General features: G+C 39.7%; 2 protein-coding genes across 2 annotated transcripts; one reads left to right on the forward strand and one right to left on the reverse strand.

Annotated features, from left to right (window-relative positions):
* Positions 1-263: 263 nt before the first annotated feature.
* On the forward strand, positions 264-10,547 carry LOC124252970 (actin-related protein 8-like). Its single transcript, XM_046686674.1, has 12 exons — positions 264-403; positions 684-851; positions 1,207-1,317; positions 1,673-1,777; positions 3,302-3,475; positions 4,328-4,438; positions 4,984-5,099; positions 5,289-5,442; positions 6,253-6,492; positions 7,221-7,470; positions 8,541-8,707; positions 10,035-10,547. The coding sequence occupies exons 1-12, from the start codon at positions 344-346 to the stop codon at positions 10,176-10,178; spliced, it is 1,800 nt and encodes a 599-aa protein (XP_046542630.1). The 5' UTR covers positions 264-343; the 3' UTR covers positions 10,179-10,547.
* A 274-nt stretch (positions 10,548-10,821) lies between these two features.
* On the reverse strand, positions 10,822-14,349 carry LOC124252939 (protein LLP-like). The gene is made up of 4 exons (XM_046686626.1): positions 14,238-14,349; positions 12,574-12,718; positions 11,301-11,345; positions 10,822-11,029 (listed from the first exon to the last, which is right to left on the reverse strand). The coding sequence occupies exons 2-4, from the start codon at positions 12,716-12,718 to the stop codon at positions 10,869-10,871; spliced, it is 351 nt and encodes a 116-aa protein (XP_046542582.1). The 5' UTR covers positions 14,238-14,349; the 3' UTR covers positions 10,822-10,868.
* Positions 14,350-15,435: the final 1,086 nt, after the last annotated feature.

Genomic DNA, 15,435 nt, shown 5'->3' on the forward strand with positions numbered 1-15,435 from the left:
TGCTGACGCTACTGATACGAACATGGGTTACCAAGTGTGTGAATGGAGATCTAAACGAGGGTGACAAATATGCAAACGTGTTTGTTACGTAGTGGTCATTCCGTACAGTGTGGAACACTATAGGCTAGTCCTTGTCCCAGTAATTTGCCAAGCTAGGGTACCTTCGTGTATTCTGAGTTTCGTAAGGATTTATTTCAGCATACACGTACAGATTATTTCTTATTAGCGGTACGTAGGCTTAGAACCAGAACGCGTGGCCTCCCTTAGTAAACACCGATAACAGTGACGTAGAACTCAAACACATGTATTGAATGTTGGAAATTCATTCCACAGATCAAGAAAAATGCCTCCTACTTCAACCAAAAAGCCATTTGCTCAACCAATACCTGATCCCGTAATCGAGGTAACTATCCCACTGTGTAAACTTGGGAGTTTTATTAATCTGACACAGAACAAGCAACAAACTTATCATTCGGCAAGTCATTTTTAATCAGTAATGCTTACAAAACACCAAAGAAGAATCCCGTTCTTCTCAAGTGCGATGTAGGGTCTGGATAGAAGATCAAAACACTGCAGATAAATGATGTAACTGAAAACATATCTGAGAAAAACGAACCATGGAATATCCATGTTTTGAACATTTCATGGTGATTGTTTTAAACTGCATGTTCTTTTGACTTTAGCCGATTCAGCCAGCTACAGTGGTAATTATTCACCCTGGCTCCTACAACCTGCGACTCGGGCGTGCATCGGACCCGTATCCAATCACAATTCCCCACTGTGTTGCTCGCAGGAAGAAGGTACAAAGCCCCAGAGTTCCAGAGTCGTGGCTGATGCGCCCAGAATGTAACGTAAGTAAAACAAGGTTCTGTGTTGCAAGGTTCATTGGATTATTAAAATCTGTGTTGGGTACATTGCCATTCATAACATTTGGTTGGTACCGTAATAGGTCAGTATTTGGAATATCAAGAAAAGAAATGATTGCAGTAGTTTTCATGTTTTGCTCACATGAAGTCTGGTTTCATTGCGTACAGAGACAACAATCCAAACAAGTTTAGTAACCAAACATATATTTCTCATATTTCTTGTTATCTGTGTTAAAGGTTTTTAGCTTCAGATTTATGTTTGATGCAGCTTATCAGTTCATATCGTTCAGGTTGAGGTTCGTATGATATGTGATGCATGTAATCAATTTCTGTTGTTCAGCATCCAGAAGCTAACCATCTGATGAAAACTGGTTTGAAAAATGCAGAGGAGGCTCTTCTTACCAAACCGAACTCAATGGGCGGCTACAGACAAACCACTTCAAACAAACAGGTAGATGACTGATTCTGCAGTATATTGTGAGAGACACTTCTTTCATAACTTGAATGATACAATGCATATTTTGCACTGAAACATATTTTCTGTGTACAAAAATTATATGTTTTTTATGGTAGTAGGAAATTGTTTAAACATAATCACCAATTAATACACTCATGATATGAAGTTTAAGTACATGTATAAGCAGTCAATGACTCAACATGTATGAGAGACTGTTAATTCAATCACTTTGACAAACCAAGTCAGATGCGAACCCAGCAAGTGAGAATGAAGCGTCCTACTAAGTAATTATATCTGTTATGTCCCTTCCTTAAGTGTTATTTAGCTTAAGTACTTTTGCCTTTTCCAGCATTTTGCTTACAACCAGTCATCAAAAGGAGAGAGGACTGATGTTATTTGTCCTCTAAAATGGACACAGACAGACAAGAAACCTGCCTGTATTATTGGAGAAGAGGTTCGTAGCATTTAAATCCGGTTTAATTCTAGCATTATCTCAGCAGGGACACTTTGTATTTTCTTATAGTGACACATCTAATATATTTTTTCAGTTCATTACCTCTGACCTTCCAGATTCGATTATTTACAGACCGCCACCATATAGCTGGAAGATTGCTGAGTGCAGCGTAAAATTAAACTCACTCACTCACTCACTCACCTCTGACCTTCAAAACCCTGTTATGTTATTGCTTTGTCAACATCTCATTTGAATATACAAAGCATATGAAACTGTGTTTGGATGATCCCAACTTTGGTACCTTTATAATATGCTTACAATTGAAATATGATGTTAAACATGGTCATATTAAAAATTGTCAATTGTGCCATCTATTCTGGGTATATCATTATAAATTTGATGGGCAGCAATCATGTCATATGGTATTTTGCATATGATGCTTTATTACCCATAGGGTGAAACATAACCAGTGTCATATATATCATATTTGCACATATCACTTTTGCCGAGCTACCATTGTTTCTGTGTTTCGTCGTCTGTGACGTCATTAAACAATTGAACATGACGTCAATGAAGTGGGCTGTCACACTTGCTTACCGTATTTTACTGCACAAATGTACATGAATAAAATGGATAATAAAGAAATTATTACACTTTAGCAAGTGTGTCACGACTTATACAAAACTCGCTCTCGCTCGGACAATACAAAATTTCACACTCGTTTCGTATAAGTCGTATGACACACTTGCTTGTGTAATCAGAGGCCCAGATAAGCTGCGTATCTGGGTAAAATACGCATAGAAAATTTCCAAATACGCATTGAAAAATAATTGTTGCGTACCAATTACGCATTTAAAATGTTAGATACGCAAAAAGTTTATAACAAATGCGTACGGAATATATTTATAAAAATCGCTTGCGTAATGAAAAAGACATCGATTGCTATCAAGTTGTACTGTTATTACAGGATGAGTGATTTATTATGAAATCATTTCCATCATATTTAAGTTAGTTTTGATTAGGTATGACATAAAGCAGAACATACCTGCTTAGTAAACATACTCAATGACATATACTTAGGTGAGTTAATTCACTGAAATACCCACATATTTGAAAGCAGTGGGTAACGGAAAATGAAATACCCACTCAACATTCATAATACCCACTCCCAAAAAATACAATGGGTACAGTACCCACATGAGCTAAATCTTATCTGGAGTTCTGGTGTAATAATCTCTATTTCTTTATATTTCTTATCAATTTACCATCTTTGACCTTTAGGTATAGTGTTGTTATTGTGCATGTGTATTTAGCCTCAGATACTACTGGATGAATGGAGCTGAAATTATGTTTGAATTATCCAGTCTCTGGTGTCTCTAAAATATGCTCTGAGAATTCTAATATGTTTTCTAACATAACTATCATTGTTTCTGCATCCAAAATGTGACTTGTGGATGCAACTGTTATTGTTAAGTCTATACTTGGTGTTAATGAACAGAATGTTCAATGTGGCCTTTCTTGTAGGCATTGTATGTGCACCCATCAGACAATTACACCCTACACTGGCCGATGCGGCGTGGACGCCTTAACCTCCATGGGGGACCATGTGGATCTCTCACATCAGTCATGGCTGACCTTGAGGTCATCTGGAGCAAGGCTTTGGAAACATATCTCAGCATACCAATTAAGGATCTTAAGGTATTAATATCAATGTGCTGTACAAGTTTTATGCTTCTCGTGTATTTGGTGTGTATACTGTTTAACATAATATGATAAATAACACACTTTATGTCAGGATTCTGTCACTTTGTGTCAGGATTCTGTTGTGGATACATCTCGGTCTATGATCTGCTGTTGATCACTCGATTTTCTGGTCCAGACTCAATTATGTACAGACCGTGGCCATATAGCTGGAATATTGCTGAGTGCAGCGTTCTTATAACTAAACTCACTCACTCACTCTGATCTGCTTCTGGATTTCCTCCCACAATATCTGCCATCATGTGATATACATGTGGTTCGAACAGGCTGAAACCAAATTGTTCAATGACTTGGATTAAATCCAATGGTCACGATAACTGGTCTAAATCTCTTTACGACCGCCTCCGTGGTGTAGTGGTTAGAGCGTCCGCCCGGAGAGCGGAAGGTCGCGGGTTAGATCCTCGACCGCGTCATACCAAAAGACGTTAAATATGGTACTTGTTGGTCCCTGCCTGGCCCTCGGCATTAATGGGTACAACAAGGACTGGTCGGCTCGGAGTCAGTATAATGTGTCTGAGTGGGGTATTCATGCTTCACTGCGGCATGGTATCTCAGTGGGCTAGCACTATAAAACTAGCTTCAGTCTGGGCTAGTACAAGCAGCCACACATACACATACACACGAATGCACGTCGTCATATGAGCGAAATATGAGTTAAACCCAATTTCACCTCACCTCACCTAAATCTCTTTACCCATGTTAACATGCTCAGTATCAAGTGGGAAATTAGGATTATGTAGGAGGTGGAATAAGGTACTGTTTACCTGAGGACTGTTGTCATTGTTCCAGCACTACAAGGCCATCATGCTGATCCCAGATGTGTACATACACAAGCACGTCAAGGCCCTCATGAACCTACTCCTGGACACCCTCGGCTTCGGCGCCGCCTTCATTCATCAGGTCAGCACGGCTTCAGGTTGATGACATACGTCACAGGTCAAGTAGCTCATTCAGTACCTGTGATAATGGGGGTGGGGGGTGGGGTGGAATCTAGAAAATGTATTAATGGATGAGCTTTGCTCAGAACATTTGTATCTCACAGAGGACAGTGATCTTGGTTCCTATGTAGTTTGATTCACATGGTCGGCAACAATCGACAGTGAACTTCCAAAAAGATTTACACTTCTTCATTTTGAATAATGTAATTTAATATGAATTTTGATCTCCTTGTTTGTAAGAAAATTCCTAAAGTTTCCTGTAATTATTTTCCTGTCAATTTTGAGGGTACAATATACATGGAATATTATATATATTTGGCTGTCATTTATGAATGCTCAGGTGTGCAGATGGTCCTGTAAATATTGCTTCCATATTCACCAGGAAGTCATGATGTATACATAGCCTGCCTTACCAAGTTATGTATTTCAAACAACTGATAACTGATTCTTGGTATAACTGCCTCATGAAAGCAGTGGGTCCATGGTGTAGTGTTGCTGTGTTTTCAGGAGTCTGTGTGTGCGACGTATGGGACGGGTGTGCCGTGTGCATGTGTTGTTGACGTTGGGGATCAGAAGACTAGCATATCATGTGTGGAAGATGGCATCTCACACAAACCTACCAGGTACACACACTTGTAGAATGAACATTCATTTGTATTTATTTATATTCAGTATTCAATGTTCCAGTTAAATAGTGTAACAAAATACTGGGTATGGTTTGTCTCTTGGTCCAAGGGAGATAACTCTAGGTACCATTTTGCATAGACCACAGTCTGGACCCTGTTCATGTGGAGAGATGTTTTTGTCTTCAGACTAACGATGGAGTACGGGGGTTCGGATGTGACGCGGTGTTTCCGCTGGATGCTGCGGAAGAGTGGTGTGCCCCTGCCGGAGGTGGATCTGTCCATACCGACTGACATCCTACTAATGCAGGAGCTGAAGGAATCCTTCTGCCACATGGATGTGGTGAGTTCTTCATACCCATTGTCAAAATGTTTTTAATGTGGTATAGCAATACAGCCTCCAGCAATACAATACATTAGTTTATATATTCATTTACATTACTTGGAGAATGGTGGTTACAATGTGCTCCGTGGTGTAGTGGTTAGAATGTCCGCCCGGAGAGCGGACGGTCGCGGGTTCAATCCCGACCGCGTCATACCAAAAGACGTTAAAATGTGGTACTTGTTGGTCCCTGCCTGGCGCTCAGCATTAATGGGTCCAACAAGGACTGGTCGGCTCGGGAGTCAGTATAAATGTGTCTGAGTGGGGTATTCCTGCTTCACTGCGGCATGGTATCTCAGTGGGCTAGCACTATAAAACCAGCTTCAGTCTGGGCTAGTACAAGCAGCCGCACATACACATACACACGCATGCATGTCGTCATATGAAATATTCTCAAGCACGACCTTAAACCTAATTTCACTTCACTTCACTACAATGTGCTGGACTTGCCTGATGATCCAGCAAGTGTTTATCAGTGTATGTGCTGTAAATGACTGGCTTGTCCCATCAAAACTCAGTTGATTACATGCAGCAGTAGTTAAAAAAGCTACAATCACTCACTCACTCAAAATACCTTACTCACTCACTCACAATACCTCATCCACACACTCACAATATGTCACCATCTTGTGCACTAACCCATTTATTCACTCCACTGTTCTTCCAGGTCAGATTCAGAGTTTGAACCAGTCTCCAACCACCAGCTAGTTTCCAAACCCCACTCACCCACCCACTCACTAATTGGTTTGCATCCCTAATCTGTTGTTCCAGGACAGATCTGGCATTGTGAACCAGTTCCTACAGATCCGGCAGCCCCAGAAGCCCATCATCAAATTCAACCTGCGTCTGGCCGACGAGCTGCTCCTGTCTCCGCTTGGGATGCTCTACCCAGACATGTTTGCTGTGCAGGGGCAGCAGCTTGTCCGGGTTCAGACCCGGTTCGATGGTGACCCAGTTGACCCCCATGATGAGAGCTATCTTCGACAAACACAGCGAGCCCAACGAGACCTGGTACGCCCTGAACTGTAATGATTACATATTCTAAGGTTAAAGGTGTCAGGTGTGTTTGGAATCCCAAGTTGAAATTAAATAGCAGTCCCTAAGAGAACTAAGTCTGTAAGAGAAACCAACACTTGTGTCAGTATGGTCATGTGTGTATTTAATATGTTAAATCTGATTGCTGTAAAGACCACCTTGAGGCAAGGGAGTTAACTCTAAAAGTTCAGTTTCCTACCTTGAACTGGGCTTGAGGTTCACTTGAATGGTAAATCTATCTATACATAATCTACAATCTTATAACAAATTCGACATCCTGTTCATAAACAACATGGCAGCTGATGTGAAGGTGTTAGTTAACTGCAAGATTTGCAGAGTATGTCAACATGGCATTGACAGATAATGTCCAAATATGTTCAAATATGTTCAAATATGTTCATGTTTGCCATACTTGATGTTTTGAAAGACTGAGACAGTTGACCAGAGTTGATTCAGTGTGCAACAGACAGCTGTCAACCATTGGCCATGGTGGGAATATTGAAGCCTGCAGCATAAAGGAACTTTCATTTATCATCCTAATCTGGCTTCAGTAGAAGATATAGCTTAGCTTAGATGATATGTAATACCTCCAAGGAATTGCTCCAGACCATTGTGATATCATCACGATCAAACGACTTTATTAATCTCTCAGCCTGTGCAGCTGTATTTTATACAATGTACTTAGCCACCTGCTCATCCTGCAGGCCAAGCTGGGTTCCAAGAAGGAGAACCAGGAGTCTCGGGACGTGACAGAGAGCAGTCAGCTGGAGGACACCCAGCTCAGTCACTCCCAGATGGACGACGACTCCAACGATGCTCCGGAGACATTGGCACTGACCGAAACAAAGACTGGACGGCGCCATGATTTGGAAGAGGAAGAGGAGGAAGACACTGAACCCGTGGCTCAGCTGATGGGGGTCGACGAGGCCATCCTTCACTGTATAGAGCAGTGTGGTGAGAATGGTGTTGCATGGAAATTGTTTGTGCTAATATTCCCCTTGCTGTCTTTTTGCTAATTTATACCTGGATCTTAACCTGGCTTCCATCTGTCAGTTGTGTTCCTCAAATAAAGAAGTTGACATCCATAAATTTCCCCTTTTATGTGTATCACTTCTAAAGGCCATTCAAAGATTTTATCAGATTAACTGTAGTAATATCAAAAAGTGAGGGACAGATTAGCTATTGTAATATGAAAAAGTGAGGGACAGATTAACTGTAGTAATATGAAAAAGTGAGGGACAGATTAACTGTAGTAATATGAAAAAGTGAGGGACAGATTAACTGTAGTAATATGAAAAAGTGAGGGACAGATTAACTGTAGTAATATGAAAAAGTGAGGGACAGATTAACTATTGTAATATGAAAGAATTGAAGGACAGATTAACTATTGTAATATGAAAGAATCGAAGGACAGATTAACTATTGTAATATGAAAGAATCGATGGACAGATTAGCTATTGTAATATGAAAGAATCGAAGGACAGATTAACTATTGTAATATGAAAGAATTGAAGGACAGATTAGCTATTGTAATATGAAAGAATCGAAGGACAGATTAACTATTGTAATATGAAAGAGATTAACTATTGTAATATGAAAGAAGGACAGATTAGCTATTGTAATATGAAAGAATTATTGTAATATGAAAGAATCGAAGGACAGATTAGCTATTGTAATATGAAAGAATCGAAGGACAGATTAGCTATAATATGAAAGAATCGAAGGACAGATTAGCTATTGTAATATGAAAGAATCGAAGGACAGATTAACCATTGTAATATGAAAGAATTGAAGGACAGATTAACTATTGTAATATGAAAGAACCGAAGGACAGATTAGCTATTGTAATGTGAAAGAATCGAAGGACAGATTAACTATTGTAATATGAAAGAATCACTTGTTCTTTCATTTCTCTTGAGTAGTACATGTTCACAGTCAACAGTAGTTTCACAGCTTATCATGATTTATTACTGATAAATTCCAGGCCTGAAATATGCATTGATAAAATGAATGCTTCCTTACAGGGAGCGAGGATCTGAAGCGGAAGATGTACAGCTGTATTGTTGTGGTTGGTGGGGGGTTGGCACTGTTTGAGGGGGCACAGTCATGGCTTCAGCACCGGGTGTGGTTGCAGATGCCCAACCATCAACGTCTCATGATGGAGAATATGGACGTACTCACAAGACCAAAGGTAGGCATCTCACCTGTGGACACTATGGCTGTAAAGTGCATCCTGCATAGGAGACAGTGTGGCAGTTATGCAATGATGAGACACTATAGTCCGTTTGGCTCAAAAGCGGACAGATGAAATGCAATCTAACTCGAAAACTAATAAACATATAATACTCAATGAAACGCTGATCATAATCAAAACACCAGACCAACTCTGTGAGTATTTTGAGAATTTATGTCCTAAAAATAAAAAGTTGTTTAACAAACTATCATTAAAATATTTACACAATTCACTATTTGGTACGAGGGAGGAGTGAAGAGAAAGGGACAGCCAGGTGTGCGAGAAAAGATGGATACGGCACAGCTCAGGTAAATGAATCCATAGCTTTGTCGGCACTTGTGCACGTGCTCCGGATACACCTGGCTGTTCCTCTCTTTGCACTCCTCCCTCGTAACAAATAGTGAACTGTGTCAAAATTTTAATGATAGTTTGTTCAACAACTTTATTATTTTCAGGACATAAATTCTGCAAAAATCTCAGAGTTGGTCTGATGTTTTTATTATGATCAGTGTTTCATTGAGTATCACATGTTTATTAGTTTTCGAGTTAGATTGCATTTCATCAGTCCGCTTTTGAGCCAAACGGACTATAAACAGCTCTGATGAGGTCATTGTTTCGCTGTTGTTATTACAAACTTTAAGGTAAAACCAATTTGAGTTTGTTATAACCATAGTTCATTGCACACATTTCAACCACAATATACAGTAAGTGATCAGGGCCCCGTTCCTCAAACGATCATAGCGCTAAGATGATCGTACCTTCCATACTTTAACATAGACTTACGACCGTCATAGCCCTACGATCGCTTTGAGGAACGGGACTCAGGACCAAATTTCTTTTTATATTTGTCAGTTTGTTACAAGTGTTTTTGTTATAATGTAGTTTTTCCAAGACACTCTCTAGCTGTGGTGTATGTCAGGAAAGTTGTATTTTTGTGCCAAAATACAAATTTGGGAATTAATATGATATATTGCTTATAATAGTAGATATGCCTGGGGTAGTGTAAAATATTAATTCGTGTACCTTGTATGTTTTTTGGAAAAGACCCAAACATGTTAATTTAGCATTAGGTGTGAATGTAAATAGATGGTTTAACAGTTCTAGATAAATTAATTGTTTTTTGGGGGGGTATTTTGGTTTTTTTTGATAAATTAATTGTTGTCTTCACCTGGGAAAAATCAGATTGTTTAAAAAAATTCCCCTGCCCACATACAATAAATGAAGGCTGCCTTTTTTCAATAGTAGTGAAGCGTTGTGTAATATGTTTCATGTCCCTTGTTACTAGGACAACGACCCCCGTGTGACATGTTGGAAAGGGGCGGCCGTCATGGCATGTCTGGACACGACACAGGAACTCTGGATTCGCCCAAAGGAATGGCAGCAGTACAGCTGCAGACTGCTTCGAGAACGTGCTCCGTTCATTTGGTGATCAAACCTTACAGCTTCGGTGTTCCGAGAACATACAAATTTATCGACCGAAGGTCTAACTGTACACAGTGGACCATGATAAATGGACAGTCTTGTTCCAAGGTCCATTCTCCAGTTATTGTCATCAGTGGGAGTGGTTACAATGAGTGACAATCAGGTGCCGTCATACCCAGAAAGTATATAGCCGCTTATTGGATCAACGACCAGTGAAATGAAATGACATATTTTCTGTACCAGCAACAAGTAGACTTGAGAGAGAGAGCCAGAGAGAGAATTTGTTTGTTTTTCTGTATGTTGTTACATGTTTCATTCATTGTATATTAATTCATGTCATTTACAAATAAATGTTATCATATGTGTTTTGCAATAATTAGGCCTCTGTGTTGTGTTTGAAACCACAAGGGTATTCTGGGTTAGACTAGGTCCCCACCAACCTGTGCTGGTCTTGGATTGGGGGGTTGTACTGGTGCTTGATGTGTCTCATCATACCCCTACAAGGTGGCTTGTTGTTCTCAAGTTCCATCACAGGATTGTCCAACCTTACCAGCCTTCATGAGGGTTCCAAGTCCATACCAATTCATGCTTCGGGTAAGACGGTGGAATATGTTTATCATTCTCGATACACATACATGGCAACAATGTAATGAAGATATACAAGCATTTATTTACAGTATTTACATGGTACACAAGTTTATTTCTTCCCTCCTTTCTTCTTTTTCTTGCTGACCTGTTTCTTCTTAAGCCGCTTGATGGCGCGTTGATTCATCCACGCAGGATAGCTGCCATGCTCGTCCTTCAGTGTCGTTGGGTTGAACTTCTTCTGTTGCTTGTCTACATCCATTTCATCACCACCTGCAACAAGAGAATATGGGTCTTATTTATCACAAAAAATTGAAATAATCATCAGCATCCTAATAGTTAAGACCAGTAAAGTGGTTCTGCTAGGGTCTTGGCATTACCGGTACACAAGATATTGTCTTTACAAACAAGGAACATCCAAGATGACAAGGATGATACAAGTGATACCACCCCAGTGGTCCAGTGTCCTGTGGTCTCACCTTAACATCCCTGCAAGTAGGAGATATTAACTGATATTAACCTCATACATATAAAAACGACATACCATCAGATTTGGACTTGTCTTTCATGATGTCACCAGCCTTTTTAACTGTGAAATAAAAATTTAACTGATTATCTTTTATGCAGACTAACAAAGAGGTTAACAGACAAACATATTTTGTTCTATTTTCTTCTTGTTGCTGCATACAACATACCTGTTCTGGATTAAGACTCTGGGAGAGACTTCCCAGCATCCTGTGCTTGTCATTTTTGTTACAAGGTCTAACACCAACAGGAGAAGACAATTCATGTGTGCTAGTTGTTTGTGAAACATTACGCAGTTCGGAAGAGAAGAGGGGGAGGGGAAGGAGAAGTGCTTGTCTTTGTAACATTTTACTAGTAAGTGGTGGTATTGCTAATAGAATGTGATGTCAATTAACAGCCAGTTGTGATATGAATGGCAGAGTGCGACAATGAGTGAGTGAGTATGTTTTCATGCCATTTTTAGCAATATTCCAGCAATATCATGACAGGGGACATCAGAAATGGGATTCCACATTGTACTGAGGTGGGAATCGAACCCAGGCCTTCAGCATTATAAGTGATTGCTCTAACCACAAGGCTACCCCACCACCTGTGGGACAATGAATGATGAAGGGTATGTTACGAAATGTGCGAGACATAACTGTGGTAGTAAAGAAGCAAGCGAAAGAATGTTGTTTAAAACTGCAGGTAACAATTGTCTAGCTACTGGCATATCAAAATTTCCTAATATTCACCGAGTCATGTAATTCTTAATCAGAATAATATCTAAAATATATTAAGGCAATTACCACAGCTAGGTATTATAGATCAGAATGACATCAATGATTATCACAGGCTCTGCAGGGGTCTATACTCCACAACATATATCCCTTATGGATGCACTGGTTGTGAGTTTGAATCCCAAATTGACACCACCCATAACATGAAGTATGTCAGCACCAGATGGGCCTTGCTTGTGTATTTCCAAAGTCATAAATCACCATAAATCACAACTTAATGGCTTCTCTGTCACATAGAGAAAGGGTGTGTTATGGGGTAGTGTACGTTAACCGATGTGTACCAATATTCTAAGTGTAATGCACTGCATATGTGACTAGTCAGTGATGGGCTGTGGTGTGCCATATTTAGTATTAGTTTCAACTTGCAGTCCATATGTAAAAGTTCAAAATTAAGCATCAAAGTCAAGGGGTTGTCATAACCCTATTGAAAAAAGTTAAAGATTTAGTGTTTCCTTGATTCAAATAGCAAGGAATCAATCGAGTCAAACAATATGACATACAAGTTTTACTGACCTTCATACAATTCTTTAAGCTCATCATTCTGCTGCTTGGCAAGGTTGGAGATACGCTTGAGACGATCTGTCTCCTTCACAGCGTACTTCTCTCGCTTAATGTTGCGCATCTTACGCTTCCATTTGCTGCGTAAACTCTTCGCCATCTACAAGAAATAGACAATACAGGTAGAGAATGGAATGATCACATGTATTCAGGCTTGTAATGGGCAACCCAGTGAATGTTAGTGTAAGAATTACTAACCAGGAAACTGATAGAACAACCAATATTGCCAACAATTAGAGATTATCAGTGAGTGAGTGAGTTAGTTTTACGCTGCAATATTTAGCAATAGCAATATTCCAGCAATATCACGGCAGGGACAGCAGAAATGGGCTTCACACATTGTACCAATGTGGGCAATCGAACCCATTCTGCATCGCGATGAGCGCTAAACCGGTTTCTCAAACGCGTACTAAAAATTATCCCTGCCTGTCAAACCGCGGACATATTCGTCAGAAAATTGAAAGCTGTCTACAATATCCAGCACTGTTCTCTCAGGAGCGAAACTTTTTAAGTTTTGGGTGTCCTGAAAGGGCTGTTTCCAAATCGTTCCCACCAACAGCTGTCGTAAATGAACATGGGAAATCGTCATCATCTTCTTGATCGGAACTCTCATACTGTGGTATGAGCTCCATATTCGATTGCGTTAGAATACAAAGTGAATACTCGACGATGCAGTGAAAGCGCTCGAAATCAGGCTATCTGGAACAACACCACAAACCGGTTTTGGCTTGAGAAAAGTGGACTCGTCTGCCATTTAGGATACCGGGTACGTTTCTGTACATTTACTTTGGCTAGGGTACATATCTGTACCTGTGCCGACAACGACCACTTCAGCGTTAATATTCTCATGCGGAAATGCACCATTTCAAATCAAATCTATTTGATAAATATCATAATTATAGGCCAATCGACCTATAGCACAACGGCCTATTATATCCCATTTGGTCTATTATAGCAGTGTAGGAAAGATAGCCCGCCCAACGTCCGAGACGGATGAATTTTGTGGAGAACGGGTTAAAAAAATATCTAGTCTGTCCTCATGTCGGGTCAATTTTAGCAAACCAATGACATATATATAATGATTATAACCTTTTTGAATATTTACTGCCGAAGGTGTTTTATTTATATTTGGAGAACAGGCTAGATTTTGGCAGGACTGGTAAAAAATTTGACCTGCCAGTCCTGTGGACAGGCTAGATTTTCTACATCTTTCCTACACTGATTATAGGCCGATCGGTAGGTTTCCCCAATCTCAACGATCCTAAACAACAACATTGCACCATTAGTGCGTGGACGGAATCATCATTTCACATAACTTTCTAGTACTGGATTTCAATAAACGTTATCCTTAATAACACAAGCTCAGATTACAAATTATTCAAATCAATATTATGGTTATATGATAAACATGACACTCGGTAAACCAGTGTTCGATATTGAGGGCAACGCTCGACGGTGTCGGGGTATGTTGACGCACCAATGTTTAGGAGCAGTGATCGAATCGGAACCATCGCTGACAGAATATTTGAGCAATTAATAATAATACACCACGTACAGATATAACACAGGTATGCTACAATCATAACTTAGCTTTCAGTCGGAAATACAACAACACGTACTTTCTCAAAACCTGAAGAAAACGTTACAACAACACCAAATGCAATAGACTTGCTAACCACACGTGGAGTGTCTGCCGAACTGAGGTCTCCGAATTTACACAGTAAATGATGACGTCACAGCAACATCTGAAACTGGGCTCCGTCTTTATTAGTGCGCCAACAAGTGCGGCAGAAAAGAGAAATCTAGTTTTACAGACTGAACTCTGAACGGCGAACCCGAAACGCAATGATTATAACAAAACTTGCACCGAAGGACGCATTCAATTTTTTTATTAGTGGCGATTATCGGACCAGTGTTTACCAATGTACTTGTAAACATGCGTAATCTCATGAAACTGTTACCATGGGAATGGATTTAGGCGTTGGTGAAGGCTTACCAAAATGTGAGTCCTTCAGATATACAGAGTGAGGTAGTGAATATATTGTTTAACGCCACATCAGCAATTTTACAGCTATTCGCGGCGAAAATGTCTTTTATTTAACACAATAAATGTGATGTTGAAAACAAAATCTCAGTTTAATATCACATTCAAAGGTAAAATCTGACTTTTGAGATAAAAATATATATATATGTGGTCATATAATTTGATTTTTATTAAATGTGCTAAAATCAAATGGTTAGAAACTGTTCTAAACGTTCAGATAAGGTAGAACATCATAATGACCACAGCGGCTACTGTGTGCAACATCACGATATCTATATGTAATTCTTCAACTCTGTTGACAAATGTTTGTGCCTAAAGTGCAGCCTGATAAACCTTGTGTTCGGTCTGTGCCTTAGTGAGTCGTAAGAGGCTACGCAATTGGACCACCGGACTGTCTTCTAAAATGTTTGATCAAAGTCATTTTATAAACTCGCTAGGTCAATTTGTTGTTTTTATATTTAATGATGTTTCGTTGATTACTAAATGACCCGGGCCATTCCATCAAGTATCCAGCACACAAGTCTTTAAAATGCATAGATGATATTATATGAGTGCCCATGTCATACTATGTTTACGACACGAGTGCCTAAATGTTGGTATTTCCCGAGCGAGAGGAGGGATATACCGATATTTTGTAACGAGTGTCGTATACATAGTATGATATGGGCACGAATATAATATTCTGTTTATTACCGAAGTCGTGAAATTGAGGTAAATAAACCCACATCTACTTTCAAACATTGGCAGGCTACCCGCCTTCGCCACATGTAGAA

This window comes from Haliotis rubra, unplaced genomic scaffold, assembly GCF_003918875.1.
Source record: "Haliotis rubra isolate DU_JTF1 unplaced genomic scaffold, ASM391887v1 Scf53, whole genome shotgun sequence".
Classification (NCBI taxonomy): Eukaryota; Metazoa; Mollusca; class Gastropoda; order Lepetellida; family Haliotidae; genus Haliotis; species Haliotis rubra.